At 45.2% G+C, this 27,353-nt stretch overlaps 1 protein-coding gene across 1 annotated transcript in view; it reads left to right on the top strand.

Moving 5' to 3' along the window:
• The window catches only part of pde9aa (phosphodiesterase 9aa), a 267,251-nt gene that overhangs the window by 76,346 nt on the left and 163,552 nt on the right, over positions 1-27,353 (top strand). Inside the window, exons 7-8 of the mRNA XM_072262191.1 lie at positions 7,595-7,672; positions 17,162-17,188. Of these exons, the coding sequence (XP_072118292.1) occupies positions 7,595-7,672; positions 17,162-17,188 (105 nt within the window). The remainder of the gene's footprint in view (positions 1-7,594; positions 7,673-17,161; positions 17,189-27,353) is intronic.

Below are 27,353 nucleotides of genomic sequence, written 5' to 3' on the forward strand. Positions count from 1 at the left end.
CACCACCGATGTCAGGCTAACTGGTCTATAATTCTCCGGTTTCTCTCTCCCTCCTTTTTTAAAAAGCGGGGTTACATTAGCCACCCTCCAATCCTCAGGAACTAGTCCAGAATCTAAAGAGTTTTGAAAAATTATCACTAATGCATCCACTATTTCTTGGGCTACTTCCTTAAACACTCTGGGATGCAGACCATCTGCCCCTGGGGATTTATCTGCCTTTAATCCCTTCAATTTACCTGACACCACTTCCCTACTAACATGTATTTCCCTCAGTTCCTCCATCTCACTAGACCCTCAGTCCCCTACTATTTCCGGAAGATTATTTATGTCCTCCTTAGTGAAGACAGAGCCAAAGTAGTTATTCAGTTGGTCTGCCATGTCCTTGTTCCCCATGATCAATTCACCTGTTTCTGACTGTAAGGGACCTACATTTGTCTTAACCAATCTTTTTCTTTTCACATATCTATAAAAGCTTTTACAGTCAGTTTTTATGTTCCCTGCCAGCTTTCTCTCAATCTTTTTTCCCTTTCCTAATTAAGCCCTTTGTCCTCCTCTGCTGGACTCGGAATTTCTCCCAGTCCTCAGGTGAGCCGCTTTTTCTGGCTAACGTGCATGTTTCTTCTTTGGAATTGATACTATCCCTAATTTCCCTTGTCAGCCACGGGTGCACTACCTTCCCTGGTTTATTCTTTTGCCAAACTGGAATGAAGAATTGTTGTAGTTCATCCCAGTTTGAGTGTGAGAGATAGAAAAAAAGAGATAGAGAAGGTGAAAAGGGAGAGAGAGAGAGAAAGAGAAAAGCAGCTGCTCAGACAGAGAGAGGAGAGCTCACAAAGCACAGGAGAGAAACTAGAAACACAGTCTATTACTGGGATGGTCACGGTTTTGTGAAGACTGTTGGGACACTGGGCAATATTGGTCTCTCTAACAAATGTACATGAGTTATCTACACAGTGGACTTTCATGCAGCTTTACCAAAACTAACTAGAATTTAGAAGAATGACGGGTGGTTGTATTGAAAGACAAAGCTTTTGAGTGATGGAGTTATAGAGAAGTACAGCTCAGAACCAGGTCCTTTGGCCCATCTAGTTCATGCTGAAACTATCTAAACTGCTTACTCCTATTGACCTGCACCAGGACCATAGCCCTCCATACCCCTACCATCCATGTACCTACCCAGATTTCTCTTAAAATTTGAAATCGAGCTCGCATGCACCACTTGTACTGGCAACCTATTCCACACTCTCACGACCCACTGAATGAAGAACTTTACCCTCATGTTTCCCTTAAATATTTCACCTTTCACCTTAACCTATGACCTCTGGTTGTAGTCCCACCCAACCTCAGTGGGAAAAGCCTGCATGTATTTACCTTATCAACACCCCTCATAATTTTGTATACTTGTATCAAATCTTTCCTTATAACTCAGGTCCTCCAGACCCAGCAACATCCTAGTAAATTTATTCTGCACTTTTTCAATCTTGTTTACATCTTGCCCACAATACTCCAAATTAGGCCTCACAAATGTCTTACACAACTTCAACATAACATCCCATCTTCTGCGCTCAATACATTGATTTACGAAGGCCAATATGCCGAAAGCTTTCTTTTCGAGCCGATCTACCTGTGATGCCACTTTCAATGAATTATGGACCTGTATTCCCAGATCCCTTTATTCTACTGCACTCTTCAGTGCCCTGTAGTTCACTGTCTAAGACCTACCCTGGTTGGTCCCACTGAAGTGTAAAACCTCACACTTGTCTGCATTTATTCCATTGCCATTTTTCAGCCCATTTTTCTAGCTATTGCAGATCTCCCTGCAAGTCATGATAGCCTTCCTCACTGTCCACTACATCCCCAGTCTTGGTGTCATCCACAAATTTGCTGATCCAGTTAACCACATTATCATCCAGATCATTGATATAGATGACAAACAATAAAGGATCCCCCAGCACTGATTCCTGTGGCACATCACTAGTCACAGGCTCCAGTCAGAGAGGCAATCCCCTACTACCACTCTCTGGCTTCTCCCACAAAACCAATTTCTAATCGAATTTATTGCCCCATATCAAATACCAGGCAACTGAACCTCCTTGACCAGCCTCCCAAGAGGGACCTTGTCAATTACCTTACTAAAGTCCATGTAGACAACTTCCATGACTTTGCCTTCATCCATGTTCCTATTACTTCCTCAAAATCTCTTTAAATTTGGTAAGACATGACCTATAACGCATGAAGCCATGTTGGTTGTCCTTAATAGTGATAGGGAGTTCAGGGTGTTAGCTAAATTAAAGTGCAGGAACCCCAGGATTGTGATCTCAGGATTGCTTATCGTGCCACGTTCTTGTGAGTCCAGAACTAGGAAGATCAAGTGGGATTGAGTTTAAGAGCCGAGAGGTAATGTTACAGTTCTCGGACCTTGGTCACACCCCACTTGGAGTACTATGTTCATTTCTGGTCACCTCACTACAGGAAGGATATGGAAACTATAGAAAGGGTGCAGAGGACGTTTACAAGGATGTTGCCTGGATTAGGGAGCGTGCATTATGAGAATAGGTTGAGTGAACTCAGCCTTTTCTCCTTGGAGCGGCAGAGGATGAGAGGTGACCTGATAGGGGTGTACAAGATGATGAGAGGCATTGATCATGTGGATAGTCAGAGGCTTTTTCCCAGGGCTAAAATGTCAAATTAAGAATTATAAAGCTAAATCATTAAATTGAATATTAGATCAGATTATGAGGACACTCAGTCCTCATTTATTGTCATTTAGAAATGCATGCATTAAAAATGATACAATGTTCCTCCAGAATGATATTACAAGAAACATAGGACAAACCAAGACTAAAACTGACAAAACCACATAATTATAACATATAGTTACAACAGTGCAAAGCAATACCATAATTTGATAAAGAGCAGACCATGGGCACGGTAAAAAAATAGTCTCAAAGTCCCGATAGCCTCATCATCTCACACAGACGGTAGACGGGAGCAACTCTCCCTGCCATGAACCTCCAAGCGGCGCAAACTTACCGATGCAGCACCATTGGAAGCACCCGACTGCAGTGGACTCTGAGTACGTCCGAAAACTTCGAGCCTCCGACCAGCCCTTTGACACCAAGCACCGAGCACCATCCTCTGCTGGGCGCTTCAAACCCACCCCGGCTGCCAAGCAACAAGCAAAGCTGAGGACTCAGGGCCTTCTCTTCCGGAGATTCCGGACCACACAGTAACAGCAGCAGTGAAGCAAGTGTACGGGGGTTTCAATTTTTATGTTACTGCGGAGGCTAATTAAAATGGCGTCTTTGTTATGTTAATCTGGGGAATGCGGCTTTGTTGTCTTAAATGCTGAGAAAGTTTGCGCTAGCAGCTTGTTGTGGTTTAGGGGGTGATAAGAAATACGTTATTAACCAATTGGGATAGTTGTTATGGTTTTGGTGTATTTGAAGATACTGTTTGCGAGGGGGTTTTGGGGGCAGAAGGCGGGAGAGTGAGACAGAGGATGGACGAGGTGCTGTGAGTCCGCTAACGGGGTCGGACCCCGAGCGGGACGTTCGGCAAGGAGACGGAGACGGATTCGTGTGGAGCGTCTGGTCGACCACCGTTGTTGGTCCCAGGCGGCCGGTCGAGGTGGTCCGAGGGGGTCGCAGGGTGCAGAAGAAGGTCCTTGAGCTCCGACGGGTTTTTTTGTGCACGAAGAGATTGAACTTTGACACCCAGTTTGGCGGGGCCGAGGCTGTTTCCTTAGACGACAGCGAGCTGAGCAACCCTGAGGGTGGCCAGGGGGGTTACATTGTGGGGGCTTTGTCCGGGATGCTTGAGTCTGTTGGTATGCTGTGTGGGTGCCCTGTTTAAATCTGTAATGTGTGTCTCTGTGGGTTATTTGCTGGTGATTGCTGTATGCGTGGTGGGTGAGGTCTTTGTTCGAGTTCAGACTAGCATTGACGAGTTGGAGGTGGCACTAGGGGCTGTCCATGCGGTTGGGAGAGAGAGGAAAGAGTGGTTTGATTTGGAGGTAGAGTCTGCGAATAAATGTTCTAGCTCTGGCAGGCTCCGCCTGGCACTTGGGATAGTGTCCACCTCAAGAGGGGCGGAGGCGTGTGAGACGTGGGCGGAGCAGATCTCTCAGTTGTTAGATGAGTGGCAGTGCTCGGTTGAGGGAGAACGACAGGGATTGGTTGAAAGTTTGAGTAGGCGGGCTGGTGACGGTATTAGAGCTGTCAGGTTCACTTATACCATAGTGACAGCTGTCAGTTATTTGAAAGAGGGGAGTTGACCGCTGAAGACACCTCAGTGAGAGAGAGGTTGCGGCAACTGGACCCTAGCGGCGTGGAAGATGAAGGCAGCGTGTGTGTGGATTATGCGATGTGGTTTAATGTGCTGCATCTGAGGGGTGGATGTTGCCAGATCCTGAGGAGTACGGCTGTTGAGCTGAAGATGGCCTTTACTAGTTCCCTAGGATTCTTCCGATCTGAAAAGATGCCCAAGGGCATATCCGGAGCCCCTGCATCCTTCCCACAGGGCATGAGGAAGACCATGGGGGAAATGAAGGTGTGTGGAGTTTTGACGTATGTGGATGACCGCCTAGAGCTTGGATTCGCCTGGGGGGACTATGAGGCGAGATGAGTGGCTGAGCCTGGGCGACCGAAGCAAAGTGTCAAATGTGGAGGAGTTTTTGGCCGGAGGAGTTTGGTGCAATGTGAGGAAAATGACCCGACATACCAGTTGAACTTCCTGGTGTTGAGACAGACGGTGGTGGACTGGGGGATGGAAACCCAGGTCGTCAATCTGAATGAGACACAGGGAAGAGAGGGGATTTGCACTGCACTGCGGTCATATACTGACGAATTAATCCAGCAAGAAGAAACAATGGCCTGCCTTCGAAGGGATCAGCAGAAACTCAAGACGTCGATTCAGAACAGATTGGAAGACTTGCAAGTTGGGGAAGATCATGGAAGTGTTCTGACTAAGGTCAACAGAAAACCGAGAGCCCAGGGAGGGGAGTTTGACTACATTCCCGAGGAGGTAAAGAAATGGAGGACAGATCTCGGAAAAGGGAGGCGGACGCTTGAAAGGAACCTGAAGATGACTATCGCGAGTTTAAATGAAGTGGAAAAACTGAACGTTGACCTGAAGGACGCCCTCAAGAAGAAACAACCGGAGGCTGAACATCCTTTAACTGCTGCTTTTCAGGTCAGGGAGGAAGAAGCTGGTGGGGTATCTGCGTCCCAGATTGAGATGGCCAGGAACCCTGAGTCAGAACTGCTGAAGCTGTGGCGAGAGTTGAAGGAGTCCCCGAAGAAGCTGACGTCTCGACTGCAGGAGGCTGAAGGGGTAGCCCCGGCTAAATGTTTCAGTTTGGAGAAACTTAACCAGCAGCTATCGATCGAGGGAATGAGGAAGGATATGGATTCGAAGGATGATGTGCTGCACATGTGGAACATGCTGCCTTTCGCTAACTTCCCCGTGATTGAGGAAGAGACCTTTGGCCCTTCTCCCACTGAGTCAGGTGTAGTGGGGAGGGCTAGCTGTGGGCACTCTGAGTTGCGGCAGGATTGGGAAGGAGGAGAGGCGGGGCCCTGGACACGGGACTGGGGGCTCCGAGCTGTAGTGGTGGCCTGAGTGAGAGAGGAGTTGGCAAGCAGGCCCGAGGTATCCCTAGTAGTGTCTGAGCCTTTTGGGTTTAGGTGAGGGGGTACGGAGGTCTCAGAGGGTTAAGAAGCTCCCAGATAGGTTGGCCTATTTAGCACCCGTGGGACGGGAGTAAGGTCCACTGTTTGGGGAGCACTGTCACTGTGTGTATCTGTGTATGTGTGTGTTGTGTGGCTGTAGGACTGGGTGGCGAGTTATTTAGAAGTCATGAGGACATGACTTTATTTGGTGGGGGGAGAGTGTACGGGGGTTTCGATTTTTATGTTACTGCGGAGGCTAATTAAAATGGCGTCTTTGTTATGTTAATCTGGGGAATGCGGCTTTGTTGTGTTAAACGCTGAGAAAGTTTGTGCTAGCAGCTTGTTGTGGTTTAGAGGGTGATAAGAAATACGTTATTAACCAATTGGGATAGTTGTTATGGTTTTGGTGTATTTGAAGATACTGTTTGCGAGGGGGTTTTGGGAGCAGAAGGCGGGAGAGCGAGACAGAGGATGGACAAGGTGCTGTGAGTCCGCTAACGGGGTCGGACCCCGAGCGGGACATTCGGCAAGGAGACGGAGACGGATTCGTGTGGAGCGTCTGGTCGACCACCGTTGTTGGTCCCAGGCGGCCGGTCGAGGTGGTCCGAGGGGGTCGCAGGGTGCAGAAGAAGGTCCTTGAGCTCCAACGGTTTTTTTGTGCACGAAGAGATGGAACTTTGATAAGTGTGGCACCTTTTATTTTCCTTTTATATTTTATTCTCTTTTAATTATATAGTTCCAGTAATATCTATAAACTGTATATCATTTAATTGCATCTGGTGTATTGTCTGTTATTTGGGCAGCATGGGGTACATCACACAGCATCCACACAAACTAATTACCCAGTTTGGTGGGGCTGAGGCTGTTTTCCTAGACGACAGCAAGCCGAGCGACCCTGAGGGTGGCCAGGGGGGCTACACAAGCATTTCAGAAGTTTCACCAGATGTTCCTTCATGCTCTCACATCCGTCTCCATCAAATCAGGATTGTGCACGGCCCCTACTTCACAGATAACAGATATCACCACCAGAGTGGCCACTGCGAGCTGCATCGCGCCGCCATCTTCTCCCCTCCTCTATTATATACTTGGCCTAGGAATTGGTGTAGGAGGGAAGGCATAAGATTTTTGGATCACTGGGCTCTCTTCCAGAAAAGATGGCATAGAAACACAGAAACATAGAAAACATACAGCACAATACAGACCCTTCGGCCCACAAAGCTGCGTCGAACATGTCCCTACTTTAGAACTACCTAGGTTTTACCCATAGCCCTCTATTTTTCTAAGCTCCATGTAGCCATCCAGGAGTCTCTTAAAAGACCCTATCATTTCTGCATCCACTGCCACCGGCAGCCCATTCCACACACTCACCACTCTCTGCGTACAAAACTTACCCCTGACATCTCCTCTGTACCGACTCCCCAGCACCTTAAAACTGTGCCCTCTCATGTTAGCCATTTCAGCCCTGGGAAAAAGCCTCTGACTATCCACATGATCAATGCCTCTCATTATGTTGAACATCTCTATCAAGTCACCTTTCAACCTCTGTCGCTCCAAGGACCGATTTCACTCTACCTATTCTCATAAGGCATGCTCCCCAGTCCAGGCAACATCCTTGTAAATCCCTTCTGCACCCTTTCTATGTTTTCCTGTACAGAAAGATAGGACCTGTACGGAAGTGACAGTTCGCACCTGAACTGGAGGGGACTAATTTATTAGCAGGAAGGCTTGTTAATGCTGCATGGTGGGATTTAACTAGATTTGCAGCGGGGTGGGAACCAGAGTGCGCGGACAGTTGATGGCGAGGTTGTGGAGGCAGATATCAGACAAAGTTAGGAATCAAAATAGTGGGGAAATGTGAATGGGAGAGCTTGCAGGACCTGTGTTACCGTAGGGTTTTCATTCAACTTTCTGTTTTGTGGCAGTGGAAGGGCTGAAGGTCGTTGAAATCGAGAAATGTCGAAATGACATTCGAAAACTACGCGATGAAATAGCAAGAAGAAGTGACGGGTAAGAGTTCTCCAGATGCACTGTTGGAAATGTGTTTGACAGACAAGCTGATGTGTTACGTGACATGGGTACAGGACAGGGTTTAGAAGCTGAGGTGAGGTACAGGTTTGAGACGAGACTGGTTTGGGTCTTAGTTATAGTTGGGGTTATGAGTCTCGGCATCATGGCCTGGGATTGCAGGCTGAGGCGGTGCACTTCCATTTGTGCTGACACCGGAGACTGGAACTGAGCACTGATGGAGCCGAATGCTGGTGTTTGTAGATGGGGGGCTGAGGAAAAGGCCAGGGACTATAATAGATCCTGTAGTCTGAGGTCGGCCCTAAGACTTAAGCTGCAGCTCAGAGGGGAGCACTTTATGGGTCTGGACTGCAGCTGTCAATGACATCTGGGATTGAATTCTCGGGTACTTGTCCTGGATGTGCTATCTGGGATGAAGGGGATAGATAAGAGGCAGGAAAGTTGTTTCTACTGGTAGGAGAGACTAGAATGAGGGGACATGGCTTCAAGGTTCAGGGGAGTAGATTTAGGATAAAGATGAGGAGAAACTTCTTTTCCCAGAGAGTGATGAATCTGCGGAATTCTTTGCCCGATGAAGTGTGGAGGCTATCTCAGTAAATATAGTTAAGATAAGTTTGGATATATTTTTACATTGTAGGGGAATTAAGGGTTATGCAGAAAAAGCAGGTAGGTGGAGATGAGTCCATGGCCAGATCAGCCATGATCTTATTGAATGGCAGAGCAGGCTCGATGGGCCAGATGGCCGACTCCTGCTCCTATTTCTTATGTTCTTATGTTGATTTAGATCCAGGCTCTGACATAAAGATTAACATCTGCATACAGAATCACTCAGCATAAAAACAGGCCCTTCAGCCCAATTCATTCATACTAATCAAGGTACCTTATTAGCTAATCCCATTGACTGTACTGGGCTCACATCTCTCAAAACCTTTCCTATCCCTATAACTGTCCAGATCTCTTTTAAACATTGTAATTGTACCTGTCTCTGCCACATTTTCCCACAGCTTGTTCCATGTACTTGCCCTTTAGGACCCCTTTAAACCTTTCTACTCTCACCTTAATACACACAAAATGCCAGAGGAAATCAACAGACCAAGCAGCATCTATGGAAAAGAGTAAACAGTCGACATTTTTGGCTGAGACCTTTCGTGAGTCCATAAGACCATAAGACATAGGAGCAGAATTGGGCCATTCAGCCCATTGAGTCTGCTCAGGCATTCCATCATGGCTGATCCCAGATCCCACTCAACCCCATACACCTGCCTTCTCGCCATATTCTTTGATGTCCTGACCGATCAGGAAACAATCAACTTCCGCTTTAACTATACCCACAAACTTGGCCTCCACCGCAGTCTGTGGCAGAGCATTCCACAGATTCACTGCTCTCTGGCTAAAATAATTCCGCCTTAACTAAATGGTCGCCCCCTCAATTTTGATGAATCCTGATAATGTCTTGGCCTGAAACGTCAACTGTTTACTCTTTTCCATAGATGCAGCCTGGACTATGGAGTTCCTCCAGCATTTTGTGTGTGTTGCTTCAGATTAACAGTATCTGCCGATTTTCTCACGTTTGTGACACTCTCACCTTAGACCTATACCTTTAGACTCACTTACTCTGAAAATGCCATGACCATCTCTAACCCAACCTTCTCTATGTCTCTCATGATTCTATGCCTATCATAACATGACCCCTCAACCTCCTTTGCTCCAAGGAAAACTGTCCCAGCCTGTCCAATCTGGTCCTCATATCTCAGTCCTCCAGTCCCAGTACCATCCTTGTAAAGCTTTTCTGTACTTGGCATTTTGTATTGGTTCCTGGCTTGGGAATTGACTGCAGACTGATGGTGAGGCTTGGAGTTATGGCCCAGGATTGCTTGATTTAGAGAATGAAGAGTCACTTCAGAAATGTATAGAATCATAAGACCATAAGATATGGGAGCAGAATTAGGCCATTAAGCCCTTCTCCACCATTCCATCAGGCTGATCCCTGATCCCACTAAACCCCATACACCTGCTTTCTCACCATATCATTTGATGTCCACACTGATCAGGAAATGATCAACTTCCACCTTAAATATACCCTCGTACTTGACCTCCACTGCAGTCTGTGACAGAGCACTCCACAGATTTATTATTCTCTGGCTAAAAAAAATTCCTCCTTACCACTGTTCTAAAAGGTCGCCCCTCAATTTTGAGGCTGTGCCCTCTAGTTTCGGATACCACCACCATAAGAAACATCCTCTCCATGTCCACCCTGTCTAATCCTTTCAACATTCAGTTGGTTTCAATGAGATCCCCCTGCATTCTTCAAAATTCCAGTGAGTACAGGCCCAAAATTCCAAATGCTCCTCATGTGTTAACTCCTTAATTCCTGGAATCATCCTCATGAACCTCCTCTGTCCTCTATCCAATGACAACACATCCTTTCTGAGATATGGGGCCCAAAACTGTTGACAATATTCCAGGTGCTGCCGAAATAGTGTATAATAAAGCCTCAACATTATCTCCTTGCTTTTATATTCTATTCCCCTTGAAATAAATGCCAACATTGCATTTGCCTTCTCTACCACAGACTCAACCTGTAAATTAACCTTCTGGGAATCTTGCATGAGGACTACTAAGTCCCTCTGCACTTCTGATGTTTGAACCTTCTCCTCATCTAGATAATAGTCCACACTATTGTTCTTTTTTAAAAAACGCATTATCATACATTTCCAAACATCGTATTCCATCTGCCACTTTTTTGCCCATTCTTCCACTTTGTCTTCATTCTGCTGCAATCACATTGCTTCTTCACCACCACCTACCCTTCCACCCATCTTTGTATCATCTGCAAACTTTGCCACAAAGCCATCAATTCCATTATCCAATTCATTGACAAACAATGTGAAAAGCAGTCGTCCCAATACTGACCCTGAGGAACACCACTAGTCACTGGCAGCCAACCAATATAGGCCCCTTTTATTCCCACTCACTGCCTCCTGCCTGCCAGCTATTCTGATGTTCATGCCAGCTACCTTCCTGTAATGCCATAATATTTTATCTTATTATTCAGCCTCATGTGTGGCACCTTATCAAATGCCTTCTGAAACTCTAAGTTAATGACATCCACTGCCTCTCTTTTGTCTACACTGCTTGTTACTTCCTCAAAGAACTCTAACAGATTTGTCAGGCAAGAATTCCCTTTACAGAAACCATGCTGACTTTGACTTATTTTATCATTAGTCTCCAAGTACCTCAAAACTTCATCCTTAATAATAGACTCCAATACTTTCTCAACCACAAAGGTGAGGCTAATAGGCCCATAATTTCCTTTCTTTTGTCTTCCTCCCTTCTTAAAGAGTGAAGTATCATTTGCAATCTTCCAATCCTCCAGGACCATGCCAGAATCAAGTGGTTCTTGAAAGAATATGACCAATGCATCCATATCTTGTCATAACGGGGGGCGCTGGGAGCGGACCTAAAGCAAGACACAGACACTGAAGTACTAGGGACAGGACTAGGATGCGGGACCTGGGCTAGGACATGGACAAGAAACAGGTAAACCGCACAAGGAACCATGAACTAGGAGCCTGGGCTTGGACTCCGAGCCAGAGACTATACAAGGACCCAGAACCTGGGTCTTGCCTTGGGATCGGACCCCAGAACTAGGCAAGGGCATGACGTGGCTGGGGTCTAGAGGCTTGAGGCTTGAGGCTGGGGTCTTGAGTCTTGAGGCTTGGAGACAGGCTGGGGTCTTGGGTCTTAAGAATGCGGAGGCTGATAACTTGGAGGCTGGAGCTCGGAGACAGACTGAGAATTGTACATCAACATAGAGCCAGGACTTATCCTTCGAAAAGCCGGGACTCATCTTTAACACGACACTAACATGAGACTGGACAGTACATAGAATAAGAGCCGGGACTTATCCTTAGACAAGCCGGGACTCAGCTTTATCTCCACACCAAGGTGGAATAGGTCCATCCATCGGGTAACGGCAGAACAGCCGGACTTACCCAACAGAGGCAAAGACAAGACAGATCCCCCTGCAGGTCAACGGCAGAACAGCCTGACTTACCCCACGGAAGCAAGAACAAGACAAGACAGATCCCCCACAAGGCAATGGCAGAACGGCCTGATTTACCCCATAGAGGCAAGGACAAGAGGGGACAGGTCCAACCATAGGGTAACAGCAGAATGGCCTGACTTACCCCATGGAGGCAAGGACAAGACAAGACAGATTCCCCCCACAGGGCAACAGCAAAACAGCCTGACTTACCCCACGGAGGTGAGGACAAGAAGAGACAAACACCAAAGAACGACAGACAGTTCCATCCCTGCTCTGGGGAAGCTCCGAGTCGCAGTTACAGCCAGCAACCTCAGCTGGCTACAGAAACAGCTGGATTCCAACCTAGTTTGGAGTGGTTGACAGCCACTCAGCTGGCCCGGGAAACAGCCAAATCCATACTGCAAAGACAGCTCTGACTACTGACAGCAAGGCTCCAGGAGGCAATGGTTCACCAACGCAGCCTAAAGCTGGTAAGTGGTCACTCTAGCCTTCCACTGGCAGATTGCTCCCAGGGAATCTTGACAAGACAAACCAGCAGCTCACACATGACCCCAAGGCCACTTATATTCCAAGCCCCAAGATGGGAATCAGGTGCTTATGATTAACCCAACCAAAACAAAGGACAGCTGGAAGACCCGGAGTCCTGAGTCCACGGACCGGATCGTGAACTGGAATGCGGACTTCACAGACCGGACCATGACATATCTCTTCAGCAACCTCTCTCAGGATTCCGGGATTTAGTCCATCTGGCCCAGGTGACTTATCCACCTTCAGACCTTTGAGTTTGCTTGGCACTATTTCCTTTGTAATGGCAATGGCACTCACCCCTGCTTCCTGACACTCACAGACCTCTGGCATACTGCTAGTATCCTCCACAGTGAAGTCAGTTGCAAAGTACCCATTAAATTCATCTGCCATTTCTTTCTCCCCCATTACAACCTTACGAGCATCATTTTCCATTGATCCAATTTCAACTCTGACCTCCGTTTTACTCTTTATATAACTGAAAAAAAAATTTGGTATTCTGCCTTATATTACCAGCTAGTTTGTCCTCATAGAAACATAGGAAACCTACAGCACAATACAGACCCTTCAGCCCACAAAGCTGTGCCAACCATGTCCTTATCTTAGAAATTACCCAGGGTTACCCATAGCACTCTATTTTTCTGAGCACCATGTACCCGTCCAGGAGTCTCTTAAAAGACCCTATCATATCCGCCTTCACCACTGTCACTGGCAGCCCATTCCACGCACTCACCACTCTCTGCGTAAAAAACTACCCCAACATTTCCTCCATACCTAAAAAACTTACTCCTGGCAGCTCCTCTGTGCCTCATATTTTATCTTTTCCCTTCTTATAGCTTATTATTTGCCTTTTGTTGGATTTTATAACCATATAACAATTACAGCACGGAAACAGGCCATCTCGGCCCTTCTAGTCCGTGCCAAACCCTTACTCTCACCTAGTCCCACCAACCTGCACTCAGCCCATAACCCTCCATTCCTTTCCTGTCCATATAGCTATCCAATTTAACCTTAAATTTCAACATCGAGCCTGCCTGAACCACTTCTGCTGGAAGCTCGTTCCACACAGCTACCACTCTCTGAGTAAAGAAGTTCCCCCTCATGTTACCCCTAAACTTTTGCCCTTTAACTCTCAACTCATGTTCTCTTGTTTGAATCTCCCCCACTCTTAATGGAAAAACTCTTTCTATCCCTCTCATAATTTTAAATACCTCTATCAAGTTGCCCCTCAACCTTCTACACTCCAAAGAATAAAGACACAACTTGTTCAACCTTTCTCTGTAACTTAGGAGATGAGGCCCAGGGAGCATTCGAGTAAATCTTCTCCGTACTCTCTCTATTTTGTTGACACCTTTCCTATAATTTGGTGACCAGAACTGTACACAATACTCCAAATTTGGCCTTACCAATACTTTGTACAATTTCAACATTACATCCCAACTCCTATACTCAATGCTCTGATTTATAAAGGCCAGCACACCAAAAGCTTTCTTCACCACCCTACCCACATGAGATTCCACCTTCAGGGAACTATGCACCATTATTCCTAGATCCCTCTGTTTTACTGCATTCTTCAATGCCCTACCATTTACCATGTATGCCCTATTTTGATTAGTCCTACCAAAATGCAGCACCTCACATTTATCAGCATTAATCTCCATCTGCCATCTTTCAGCCCACTCTTCTAACTGGCCTAAATCTCTCTGCAATCTTTGAAAACCCACTTCATTATCCACAACTCCACCTATCTTAGTATCATCTGCATACTTACTAATCCAATTTACCACCCCATCATCCAGATCATTAATATATATGACAAACAACATTGGACCCAGTACAGATCCCTGAGGCACACCACTGGTCACCGGCCTCCAATCTGACAAACAGTTATCGACCACTACTCTCTGGCGTCTCCCATCCAGCCACTGCTGAATCCATTTTACTACTTCAATATTAATGCCTAATGATTGAACCTTCCCCTAACTAACCTTCCATGTGGAACCTTGTCAAAGGCCTTAGTGAAGTCCATATAGACAACATCCACTGCTTTACTCTCATCAATTTTCCTAGTAAGCTCTTCAAAAAATTCAATAAGATTTGTCAAACATGACCTTCCATGCACAAATCCATGTTGACTGTTCCTAATCAGACCCTGTCTATCCAGATAATTATATATACCATCTCTAAGAATACTTTCCATCAACTTACCCACCACTGACATCAAACTCACAGGCGGATAATTGCTAGGTTTACTCTAAGAACCCTTTTTAAACAATGGAACAGCATGAGCAATACGCCAATCCTCTGGCACCATCCCCGTTTCTAATGACATTTGAAATATTTCTGTTAGAGCCCCTGCTATTTCTACACTAACTTCCCTCAAGGTCCTAGGGAATATCCTGTCAGGACCCGGAGAGTTATCCACTTTTATATTCCTTAAAAGCGCCAGTACTTCCTTTTCTTTAATCATTATAGTTCCCATAACATCTCTACTTGTTCCCCTTACCTTACACAATTCAATATCCTTCTCCTTAGTGAATACCGAAGAAAAGAAATTGTTAAGAATCTCCTCCATCTCTTTTGGCTCCGCACATAGCCATCCACTCTGATTCTCTAAGGGACCAACTTTATCCCTCACTATCCTTTGACCATTAATATAACGGTAGAAACCCTTGGGATTTATTTTCACCTTACTTGCCAAAGCACCCTCATATCTTCTTTTAGCTTTTCTAATTTGTTTCTTAAGATTCTTTTTACATTCTTTATATTCCTCAAGCACCTCATTTACTCCTAGATGCCTATATAGACCGTCCTGACGAAGGGTCTCGGCCTGAAACGTCGACTGCACCTCTTCCCAGAGATGCTGCCTGGCCTGCTACGATCACCAGCAACTTTGATGTGTGTTGCCTATATTTATTGTAGATGTCTCTCTTTTTCCCGAACCAAGTTTCCAATATCCCTTGAAAACCATGGCTCTCTCAAACTTCTAACCTTTCCTTTTAACATAACAGGGACATAAAGTTTTTGTTCCCTCAAAATTTCACCTTTAAATGACCTCCATTTCTCTATTACATCCTTCCCATAAAACAAATTGTCCCAATTCACTCCTCCTAAATCCTTTTGCCTCTCCTCAAAGTTAGCCTTTCTCCAATCAAAAATCTCAACCCTGGGTCCAGTCCTATCCTTCTCCATAATTATATTGAAACTAATGGCATTGTGATCACTGGACCCGAACTGCTCCCCAACACATACCTCCGTCACCTGACCTATCTCATTCCCTAACAGGAGATCCAGCACTGCCCCTTCTCTAATTGGTACCTCTATGTATTGCTGCAAAAAACTATCTTGCACACATTTTACAAACTCCAAACCATCCAGTCCTTTTACAGAATGGCCTTCCCAGTCCATGTGTGGAAAATTAAAATCTCCCACAATCACAACCTTGTGCTTACTACAGATATCTGCTATCTCCTTACAAATTTGCTCCTCCAATTCTCGCTCCCCATTAGGTGGTCTATAATACACCCCTATAAGCGTCACTACACCTTTCCCATTCCTCAATTCCACCCAAATAGCCTCCCTAGTCGAGTTCTCTAATCTATCTTGCCAAAGCACCACTGTAATATTTTCTCCGACAAGCAATGCAACACCTCCCCCTCTTGCCCTTCCAATTCTATCACATCTGAAGCAACAAAATCCAGGAATATTTAGTTGCCAATCACATCCCTCCTGCAACTATGTTTCACTAATAGCTACAACATCATATTTCCAGGTATCAATCCATGCTCTAAGCTCATCCGCCTTTCTTACAATGCTCCTAGCATTAAAATAGATGCATTTAAGAAACTCTCCACCTCTTACTCTCTGTTTATCCCTAATGGTGCAAACAACTTTGTTATCTTTTTCTTCTTTCTCCCCTACATCTTCGGTCTGAGTGCTCCTGATCTCTGTCCCCTGCTTATCCTGCCTCACACACTGTCTACTGGCTTTCTCTATTTGTGAACTAACCTCCTCTCTCCTAGTCTCCTCAATTTGATTCCCACCCCCCAATCATTCTAGTTTAAAGTCTCCCCAGTAGCCTTCGCAAATCTCCCCGCCAGGATATTGGTCCCCCTAGGATTCAAGTGCAACCCGTCCTTTTTGTACAGGTCACACCTGCGCCAAAAGAGGTCCCAAAGATCCAGAAACTTGAATCCCTGCCCCCTGCTCCAATCCCTCAGCCACGCATTTATCCTCCACCTCACTGCATTCCTACTATCACTGTCGCGTGGTACAGGCAGTAATCCCGAGATTACTACCTTTGCAGTCCTTCTTCTCAACTCCCTTCCTAACTCTCTATATTCTCCTTTCAGAACCTCTTCCCTTTTCCTACCCATGTCATTGGTACCTATATGTACCACGACCTCTGGCTCCTCACTCTCCCACTTCAAGATATCTTGGACGCAATTAGAAACATCCCGGACCCTGGCACCAGGGAGTCAAACTACCATCCGGGTCTCTGGACTGCGTCCACAGAATCGCCTATCTGACCCCCTTACTATCGAGTCCCCTATTACTACTGCCCTCCTCTTCTTTCCCTACCCTTCTGAACCACAGGGCCGGACTCTGTGCCGGAGGCACGGCCACTGTTGCTTCCCCCGGGTAAGCTGTCCCCCCCAACAGTACTCAAACAGGAGTACTTATTGTCAAGGGGCACAGCCACCGGAGTACTCCCTATTACCTGACTCTTCCCCTTCCCTCTCCTAACCGTGACCCACTTGTCTGCCTGCCATGGCCCCGGTGTGACCACCTGCCTGTAACTCCTCTCTATCAACTCCTCACTCTCCCTGACCAGACGAAGGTCATCGAACTGCAGCTCCAGTTCCCTAACACGATCCCTTAGGAGCTGCAGCTTGGCGCACCTGGTGCAGATGTGGATGTCCCGGAAGCTAGGAGACTCCAGGACCTCCCACATCCGACACCGAGAACAGCAAGCTGCCCTCACACTCATACTTCTCCCTTTCCTCAAAGAACAGGAAAAATTGAAAACCAAACCTACTTTGCCTCGCCCGTTTCTGCCTAAACCCATTGAGCCAAAGCCTTTAAGGCTTCACTCTGCTCTCTGCTCACTCTGCTGCCCGCTGTATAAGGCTGTGTTCCTTTTAAATTTTCCACGCTTCACTACCCGACGTCACATGCCTGCGCAGTCCCGCCACTTTTAACTCCAATGATAAGAAGAAAAAATCAAAATGGCTCCCGCAACACTCCCGCTCCGATTCTCAGACTTCCTTCTCCGAATTAAACCCGAATCAGGATTTCTGACCTTTTAAATCTTCCACACCTCACTGCCCGAAGTCACACGCCTGCGCAGTCCCACCTCTCTTAACTCCAGTAATAAGAAGAAAAAATCAAAATAACTCCCGCTCAGATTCTCAGACTTCCTTCTCCGAATTCTTTATTAACCATAGAACCATAGAAACTACAGCACAGAAACAGGCCTTTTGGCCCTTCTGGCTGTGCCGAACCATTTTCTGCCTAGTCCCACTGACTTGCACACGGACCATATCCCTCCATACACCTCCCATCCATGTACCTGTCCAATTTATTCTTAAATGTTAAAAAAGAACCCACATTTACCACCTCGTCTGGCAGCTCATTCCATACTCCCACCACTCTCTGTGTGAAGAAGCCCCCCCTAATATTCCCTTTAAACTTCCCCCCCCACCCTTAAACTATGTCCTCTGGTTTTTTTCTCCCCTTGCCTCAGTGGAAAAAGCCTGCTTGCATTCACTCTATCTATACCCATCATAATTTTATATACCTCTACCAAATCTCCCCTCATTCTTCTACGCTCCAGGAAATAAAGTCCTAACCTATTCAACCTTTCTCTGTAACTGAGTTTCTCAAGTCCCAGCAACATCCTTGTAAACCTTCTCTGCACTCTTTCAACCTTATTTATATCCTTCCTGTAATTTGGTGACCAAAACTGAACACAATACTCCAGATTCGGCCTCACCAATGCCTCATACAACCTCATCATAACATTCCAGCTCTTATACTCAATACTTTGATTAATAAAGGCTAATGGACCAAAAGCTCTCTTTACAACCCTATCTACCTATGACGCCACTTTTAGGGAATTTTGTATCTGTATTCCCAGATCCCTCTGTTCCACTGCACTCCTCAGTGCCTTACCATTAACCCTGTATGTTCTGCCTTGATTTGTCCTTCCAACGTGCAATACCTCACACTTATCTGTATTAAACTCCATCTGCCATTTTTCAGCCCATTTTTCCAGCTGGTCCAAGTCCCTCTGCAGGCTCTGAAAACCTTCCTCACTGTCTACTACACCTCCAATCTTTGTATCATCAGCAAATTTGCTGATCCAATTTACCACATTATCATCCAGATCATTGATATAGATGACAAATAACAATGGACCCAGCACTGATCCCTGTGGCACACCACTAGTCACAGGCCTCCACTCAGAGAAGCAATTCTCTACTACCACGCTTTGTCTTCTTCCACTGAGCCAATATCTAATCCAATTTACCACCTCTCCATGTATACCTAGCGACTGAATTTTCCTAACTAACCTCCCATGCGGGACCTTGTCAAAGGCCTTACTGAAGTCCATGTAGGCAATATCCACTGCCTTCCCTTCATCCACTTTCCTGGTAACCTCCTCGAAAAACTCCAATAGATTGGTCAAACATGACCTACCATGCACAAAGCCATGTTGACTCTCCCTAATAAGTCCCTGTCTATCCAAATGCTTGTAGATTCTGTCTCTTAGTACTCCCTCCAATAACTTACCTACTACCGACATTAAACTTACTGGCCTATAATTTCCCGGATTACTTTTCGATCCTTTTTTAAACAATGAAACAACATGAGCCACTCTCCAATATTCCTTTAAAAGTTGTCTTATCATCTAACTTCATGCTTACTTTTGCTACCTTATATGCCCTTACCTTGACTTTTATGCAGTCCTCAACTTCCCTTGTCAGCCACAGTTGCCTACTCATGCCACTTGAGAACAACTTCTTCTGTGGGACATATTTTTTCTGCGTCTTGTGAACTATTCCTTGAACCTTTAGCCACCTCTGCTATCGTCCCCACCGGTACCCTTCTCCAAATCACCTGGGCAAACTTCTCTCTCATGCCTCTGTATATCCCTTTATACCATTGTGATACTGATACATGTGACTTATGCTTCTCCCTCTGAAATTGCAGTATGAATTCAATTATAATATGATCACTGCCTCCTAAGGGTTCCTTTACATTAAGCTCCCTGATAAGATCTGGGTTGTTATTCAACACGCAATCTCGGACAGCCTTTCCCCAAGTAGGCACAAGCTGCTCTAAAAAGCCATCTTGCAGGCATTCAAAAAATTCCCTCTCTTGTGATCCAACACCAGCCTGATTTTCCCAATCCCCTTCATATTAAAGTCTCCCGTTACAGTTGTGCCATTAAACTTATTACATGCTCTTTCCAGCTCCCTTTTCAATCACAACCCCACATCTTGGCTACTATTTGGATGCTTATATATGATTCACATAATGGCCTTTTTTCACCCTTGCAGTTTCTCAACTCCACCCACAAACACTGAACATTCTCTGACCCTCTGTCACCTCTTTCTAAAGATGTAATTCTATCTCTTGCTGATAGATCCACACCACCACCTATGTCTTCCTGTCTGTCTTTTTGATACAAGGTATATCCTTTGATGTACCCAACTATGGCCTTTTTTTGGCCATGGCTCAGTGATGCCCACAATGTCATACCAACCAATCTCTAATTGCACCACAAGTTCGTCCACCTTATTCCCAAAGCACCGTCAGTCCTGCATTCATTGCCCTTTTGAATTTTACTTCTGTTGCATAATTTAACTCTTTGCTCTATCTGCATTTCTACCAAATCATTGGCTTGTTCTTCCGTCATCTTCTTGTAAGCCCGTTAGCTCATCCTCTATCAAAATGGTTCCTATCCCTTGCTATACTACTTTAACCCACTCCCAACAGCTCTAGCAAACCAATCTCCTGCCTTCTCTCCGTATACCTTCATAGAATCATAGAACATAGAAATCTACAGCACATTACAGGCCCTTTGGCCCACAATGATGTGCCAACCATGTAACCAACTCTAGAAATTGCCTAGAATTTTCCTACCGCATCACCCTCTATGTCTCCAAGCTCCATGTACCTATCTAAGAGTCTCTTAAAAGACCCTATTGTATCCGCCTTTACCAGCTTCACTGGCAGTGCATTCTATGCGTGCACTCTCTGTACGAAAAACTTACCTCTCACATCCTCCTTGTACCTACTTCCAAGCAGCTTAGAACTATACCACCTTGTGTTAACCATTTCAGCCCTGGGAAAAAGCCTCTGGCTATCAACATGATCAATGCCTCTCATCATCTTATACACCTCTATCAGGTCACCTCTCATCCTCCGTTGCTCCAAGGGGAAAAAGCCAAGTTCACTCAAACTATTCTCATAAGGCATGCTCTTCAAACCAGGCAATATCCTTGTAAATCTCATCTGCACTCTCTCTCCAGTAGCCACTTCCTTCCTGTAGTGAGGTGACCAGAAATGAGCACAGTGCTCCAAGTGGGGTCTAACTAAGGTCTTGTATATCTGTAACATTACCTCATGGCTCGTGAACTCAATCCCACGGTTGATGAAGGCTGTCACACCACACACCTTCTTAACAACACTGTCAACCTGCGCAGCAGCTTTGAATGTCCTATGGACATGGACTCCAAGATCTCTCTGATCCTCCACACTGCCAAGAGTCTTCCTATTAATATTATATTCTGTCATCAAATTTGACCTATCAAAATGAACCACTTCACACATATCTGGGTTGAACTCCATCTGCCGCTTCTCAGTCCAGTTCTGCATCCTATCAATGTCCCGCTGTAACTTCTGACAACCCTCCAGACTATCCACAACACCCCCATCTTTTGTACCATCAACAAACTTACTAACCCACCCCTCTACTTCCTCATCCAGGTCATTTATAAAAATCATAATGAGGACGGGTCCCAGAAGAGATAGAACATAGAACATAGAATAGTACAGCACAGTACAGGCCCTTCGGCCTACAATGTTGTGCCGACCCTCAAACTCTGCCTCCCATATAAGCCCCCAACTTAAATTCCTCCAAATACCTGACCAGTAGTCTCTTAAACTTCACTGGTGTATCTGCCTCCACCACTGACTCAGGCAGTGTATTCCATGCACCAACCACTGGTCACTGTCCTCCATGCAGAATATCAACCATAATCCACAAAGCAAGTCCCCCTTGAATCCCATACCTCCTTACTTTCTGAATGAGCCTTGCATGGGGTACCTTATCAAATGTCTTGCTGAAATCCATATACACTACATCCACTGCTCTACCGTCATCATTGTGTTTTGTTACCAACTCAAAGCATTCAATTAGGCTCATAAGGCACAACCTGCCCTTGACAAAGCCATGCTGACTATCTCTAATCAGATTATGTCTCTCCAAATGTACATAAATCCTGCCCTAAGGATCTTCTCTAACAACTTGCCCACCACTGAATTAAGACTCACTGGTCTATAATTTCTTGGGTTATCTCTACTCCCTTGTTTGATAAGGGAACAACATTTGCAACCTTCCAATCCTCTGGTACTTCTCCCGTCCCTATTGATGATACAAAGATCATCGCAAGAGGCTCACCAATCTCCTCTCTCACTTCCCACAGTTGCCTGAGGTATGTCTCGTCTGGCCCTGGCTTTTCAGAACAGCTTGTTGTTGAGCCCACTAGGGGATCGGTTGTGTTGTGCAATGATCCGAAGGCGATAAGAGAGCTTAAGGTTAAGAAACCCTTAGGGAGCGCTGATTACAATATGATCGAGTTCACATTGAAATTTGGAGGGAAAAAATAAAATCCAATATGTCAGTATTTCAGTGGAATAAAGGAAATTACAATGGCATGAGAGGGGAACTGGCTAAAGTTGACTGAAAAGGGACACTAGCAGGAAGGACAGCAGAGCAGCAATGGTTGGAGTTTCTGTGAAAAATGAGGGAAGTGCAAGACAGATATATTCCAAGTAAGAAGAAATTTTCGAATGGAAGAAAGACTCTATTGTAGCTGACAAGCGAAATCAGAGCCAAAGTAAAAACAAAAGAGAGGGTATACAAGGAAGCCAGAGCTAGTGGGAAGATAGAGGATTGGGGAGCTTTGAAAAACTTGCAGAAGGAAACTAAGAAGATCATTCGGAAGGAAAAGGTGAATTACAAAAGGAAGCTGATGATTAAAATCAAAGAAGATACTAAAAGCTTTTTAAGTATTTAAAGGATAAAAGAGAGTTGAGGTTAGATATCTGACCAATAGAAAATGACGCTGGAGATATTGTAATGAGAGACGCAGAGATTGCCGATGAACTGAATGCATATTTTGCATCAGTCTTCGCAGTTGAAGATATTTGCAGTATACTGGACATTTAAGAGTGTCAGGGAAGTGAAGTATGTGCAGTGAAAATTAAGACAGAGAAGGTGCTCAGGATGGTCTGAGGGTGGATAAATCTCTTGGACCTGATGGAACGCACCCTCGGATTCTGAAGGAAGCAGCTGGAGAGATTGTGAAGAGATTAACAATGATCTTTCAAGAATCAATAGGTTCTGGCATTGTACCAGATGACTGGAAAATTGCAAATGTTACTCTGCTATTTAAGAAGGGTGGGAGGCAGCAGAAAGGAAACTATAGACCTGTTAGCCTGACATCAGTGGTTGGGGAGTTGTTGGAATCGATTGTTAGGGATGAGATTACAGAATACCTGGAGGCATATGACAAGATAGGCAAAAGCCAGCATGGTTTCCTGAAAGGAAAATCCTACCTGACTAACCTACTGCAATTTTGTGAGGAAATTACAAGCAGGGTAGACAAAGGAGATGCAGTAGGTGTGGTGTACTTGGATTTTCAGAAGGCCTTTGACAAGGTGCCGCACATGAGGCTGCTTAGCAAGATAAGAGCCCATGGATTTACAGGGAAGTTACTAGCATGGGTGGAGCATTGGCTGATCAGCAGAAAACAGAGAGTGGGAATAAAGGGATCCTATTCTGGCTGGCTGCCGGGTACCAGTGGAGATCCACAGGGGTCGGTGTTGGGACAGTTGCTTTTTACGATGTATGTCAATGATTTAGACTATGGTATGAATAGATTTGTGTCTAAATTTGCCAATGATACAAAGATAGGTGGAGGAAACGAGTCGGGGGAGGAGATTGCTGAGCCTCTGGCTAGGATCTTTCCTTTCTTTTCAAATCTTTTTATTGTTATATTATACAAAAAAATAACATGAGTACATTGAAGTAACAATACTTACAATGTCCCAAAAAAGACATTAACTTAAAGATTGAAAAAAAATTTTGTGATAACAAAAAAAACCTACGAAGCAGAAAAGTGAAAAAAAAAGAACCCATTAGGTGTACAACCCCGGAGCCATGCGTCATACAAAATGCTTCTAAAAATAAACATCAAACCGCCAGCAAGAAAAGAAAATATATCAAAAAATTTACAATTAGATCGTGGAAAAATCATATCAATTAGCTCAAATGATAATAACGAGCAAATGAACCCCATCTTTTCTCAAAATCAAATAAAGGTTCAAAGGTTTGACTTCTAATTTTCTCCAAACTAAGACATAGCATCACTTGAGAGAACCATTGTGACAAAGTGGGAGCAGATGTATCCTTCCACTTCAACAAAATGGCCCTCCAAGCTATCAATGTAACAAATACAATAACATGTTGGCCAGACACAGAAATACCATGAATATTTTAAGGAATTATTCCAAAAAGCACAGTTAATTTATTAGGTTGTAGATTAATTTTAAGTGCTTTAGAAATTGTTGAGAAAACTGACTTCCAGAACTGTTCCAATATAGAACAAGACCAAAACATATGTGTCAGTGTAGCTATAGAAACATAGAAACATAGAAAATAGTTGCAGGAGTATGCCATTCGGCCTTTCGAGCCTGCACCGCCATTCGGTATGATCATGGCTGATCATCCAACTCAACCTTCCCTGTACCAGCCTTCCCTCCATACCCCCTGATCCCTCTAGCCACAAGGGCCTATCTAACTCCCTCTTAAATATAGCCAATGAACTGGCCTCAACTGTTTCCTGTGGCAGAGAATTCCACAGATTCACCACTCTCTGTGTGAAGAACTTTTTCCTAATCTCAGTCCTAAAAGGCTTCCCCTTTATCCTCAAACTGTGACCCCTTGTTCTGGACTTCCCCAACATTGAAACAATCTTCCTGTATCCAGCCTGTCCAATCCCTTTAGGATTTTTTACATTTCAATAAGATCCCCCCTCAATCTTCTAAATTCCAACGAGTATAAGCCTAGTCGATCCAGTCTTTCATCATATGAAAGTCCTGCCATCCTAGGAATCAATCTGGTGAACCTTCTTTGTACTCCCTCAATGGCAAGGATGTCTTTCCTCAAATTAGGGGACCAAAACTACACACAATACTCCAGGTGTGGTCTCACCAAGGCCCTGTACAACTGCAGTAGTACCTCCCTGCTCCTGTACTCAAATCCTCTTGCTATAAATGCCAGCATACCATTCGCCTTTTTCAACACCTGCTGTACCTGCATGCCCACTTTCAATGACTGGTGTATAATGACACCCAGGTCTCGTTGCACCTCCCTTTTTCCTAATCGGCCACCATTCAGATAATAATCTGTTTTCCTGTTTTTGCCACCAAAGTGGATAACCTCACATTTATCCACATTAAATTGCATTTGCCCATTCACCTAACCTATCCAAGTCACCCCGCATCCTCTTAGCATCCTCCTCACAGCTAACACCGCCGCCCCACTTCGTGTCATCTGCAAACTTGGAGATGCTGCATTTAATTTCCTCATCTAAGTCATTAATATATATTGTAAACAACTGGGGTCCCAGCACTGAGCCTTGCGGTACCCCACTAGTCATCTATCACAGTTTTACATCTATCACAAGGACTATCAACATTAGAAAAGATTTTAGACAATCTCTCTTTCATCAAATGATCTTTATGTCCTCATTGTCCACAGGAATGGTACCGGAGGATTGGAGGGAGATGAATGTTGTCCCCTTGCTCAAAAAAGGTAGTAGGGGTAGTCCGTTTAATTATAGACCAGTGAGCCTTACGTCTGTGGTGGGAAAGCTATTGGAAAAGATTCTTAGAGATAGGATCTATGGGCATTTAGAGAATCATGGTCTGATCAGGGACAGTCAGCATGACTTTGTGAAGGGCAGATCATGTCTAACAAGCCTGATAGAGTTCTTTGAGGAGGTGACCAGGCATATAGATGAGGGTAGTGTAGTGGATATGATCTACATCGATTTTAGTAAGGCATTTACATAGAACATAGAATAGTACAGCACAGTACAGTCCCTTCGGCCCACAATGTTGTGCTGACCCTCAAACCCTGCCTCCCATATAAGCCCCCACCTTAGATTCCTCCATATACCTGTCTAGTAGTCTCTTAAACTTCACTAGTGTATCTGCCTCCACCACTGACTCAGGCAGTGCATTCCACGCACCAACCACTCTCCGAGTAAAAAACCTTCCTCTAATATCCCCCTTCAACTTCCCACCCCTTACTTTAAAGGCATGTCCTCTTGTATTCAGCAGTGGTGCCCTGGGGAAGAGGCGCTGGCTACCCACTCTATCTATTCCTCTTATTATCTTGTACACCTCTATCATGTCTCCTCTCATCCTCCTTCTCTCCAAAGAGTAAAGCCCTAGCTCCCTTAATCTCTGATCATAATGCATACTTTCTAAACCAGGCAGAATCCTGGTAAATCTCCTCTGTACCCTTTCCAATGCTTCCACATCCTTCCTATAGTGAGGTGACCAGAACTGGACAGAATACTCCAAGTGTGACCTAACCAGAGTTTTATAGAGCTGCATCATTACATCGCGGCTCTTAAACTCTATCCCTCGACTTATGAAAGCTAACACCCCATAAGCGTTCTTAACTACCCTATCCACCTGTGAGGCAACTTTCAGGGATCTGTGGACATGTGCCCCGAGATCCCTCTGCTCCTCCACACTACCAAGTATCCTGCCATTTACTTTGTACTCTGCCTTGGAGTTTGTCCTTCCAAAGTGTACCACCTCACACTTCTCCGGGTTGAACTCCATCTGCCACTTCTCAGCCCAATTCTGCATCCTATCAATGTCTCTCTACAATCTTTTACAATCCTCTACACTACCTACAACATCACCAACCTTTGTGTCGTCTGCAAACTTGCCAACCCACCCTTCTACCCCGACATCCAGGTCATTAATAAAAAATCACGAAAAGTAGAGGTCCCAGAACAGATCCTTGTGGGACACCACTAGTCACAATCCTCCAATCTGAATGTACTCCCTCCACCACCACCCTCTGCCTTCTGCAGGCAAGCCAACTCTGAATCCACCTGGCCAAACTTCCCTGGATCCCATGCCTTCTAACTTTCTGAATAAGCCTACCATGTGGAACCTTGTCAAATGCCTTACTAAAATCCATATAGATAGCATCCACTGCACTACCCTCATCTATATGCCTGGTCACCTCCTCAAAGAACTCTATCAGGCTTGTTAGACACGATCTGCCCTTCACAAAGCCATGCTGACTGTCCCTAATCAGACCATGATTCTCTAAATGCCTATAGATCCTATCTCTAAGAATCTTTTCCAACAGCTTTCCCACCACAGACGTAAGGCTCACTGGTCTATAATTACCTGGACTATTCCTACTACCTTTTTTGAACAAGGGAACAACATTCGCCTCCCTCCAATCCTCCGGTACCATTCCCGTGGACAATGAGGACATAAAGATCCTAGCCAGAGGCTCAGCAATCTCTTCTCTCGCCTCGTGGAGCAGCCTGGGGAATACTCCGTCAGGCCCCGTGGACTTATCTGTCCTAATGTATTTTAACAACTCCAACACCTCCTCTCCCTTAATATCAGCATGCTCCAGAACATCAACCTCACTCATATTGTCCTAACCCCATCAAGTTCCCTCTCATTGGTGAATACCGAAGAGAAGTATTCATTGAGGACCTCGCTCACTTCCACTGCCTCCAGGC

Source organism: Mobula birostris, chromosome 6, assembly GCF_030028105.1.
Source record: "Mobula birostris isolate sMobBir1 chromosome 6, sMobBir1.hap1, whole genome shotgun sequence".
In the NCBI taxonomy this organism is placed as follows: Eukaryota; Metazoa; Chordata; class Chondrichthyes; order Myliobatiformes; family Myliobatidae; genus Mobula; species Mobula birostris.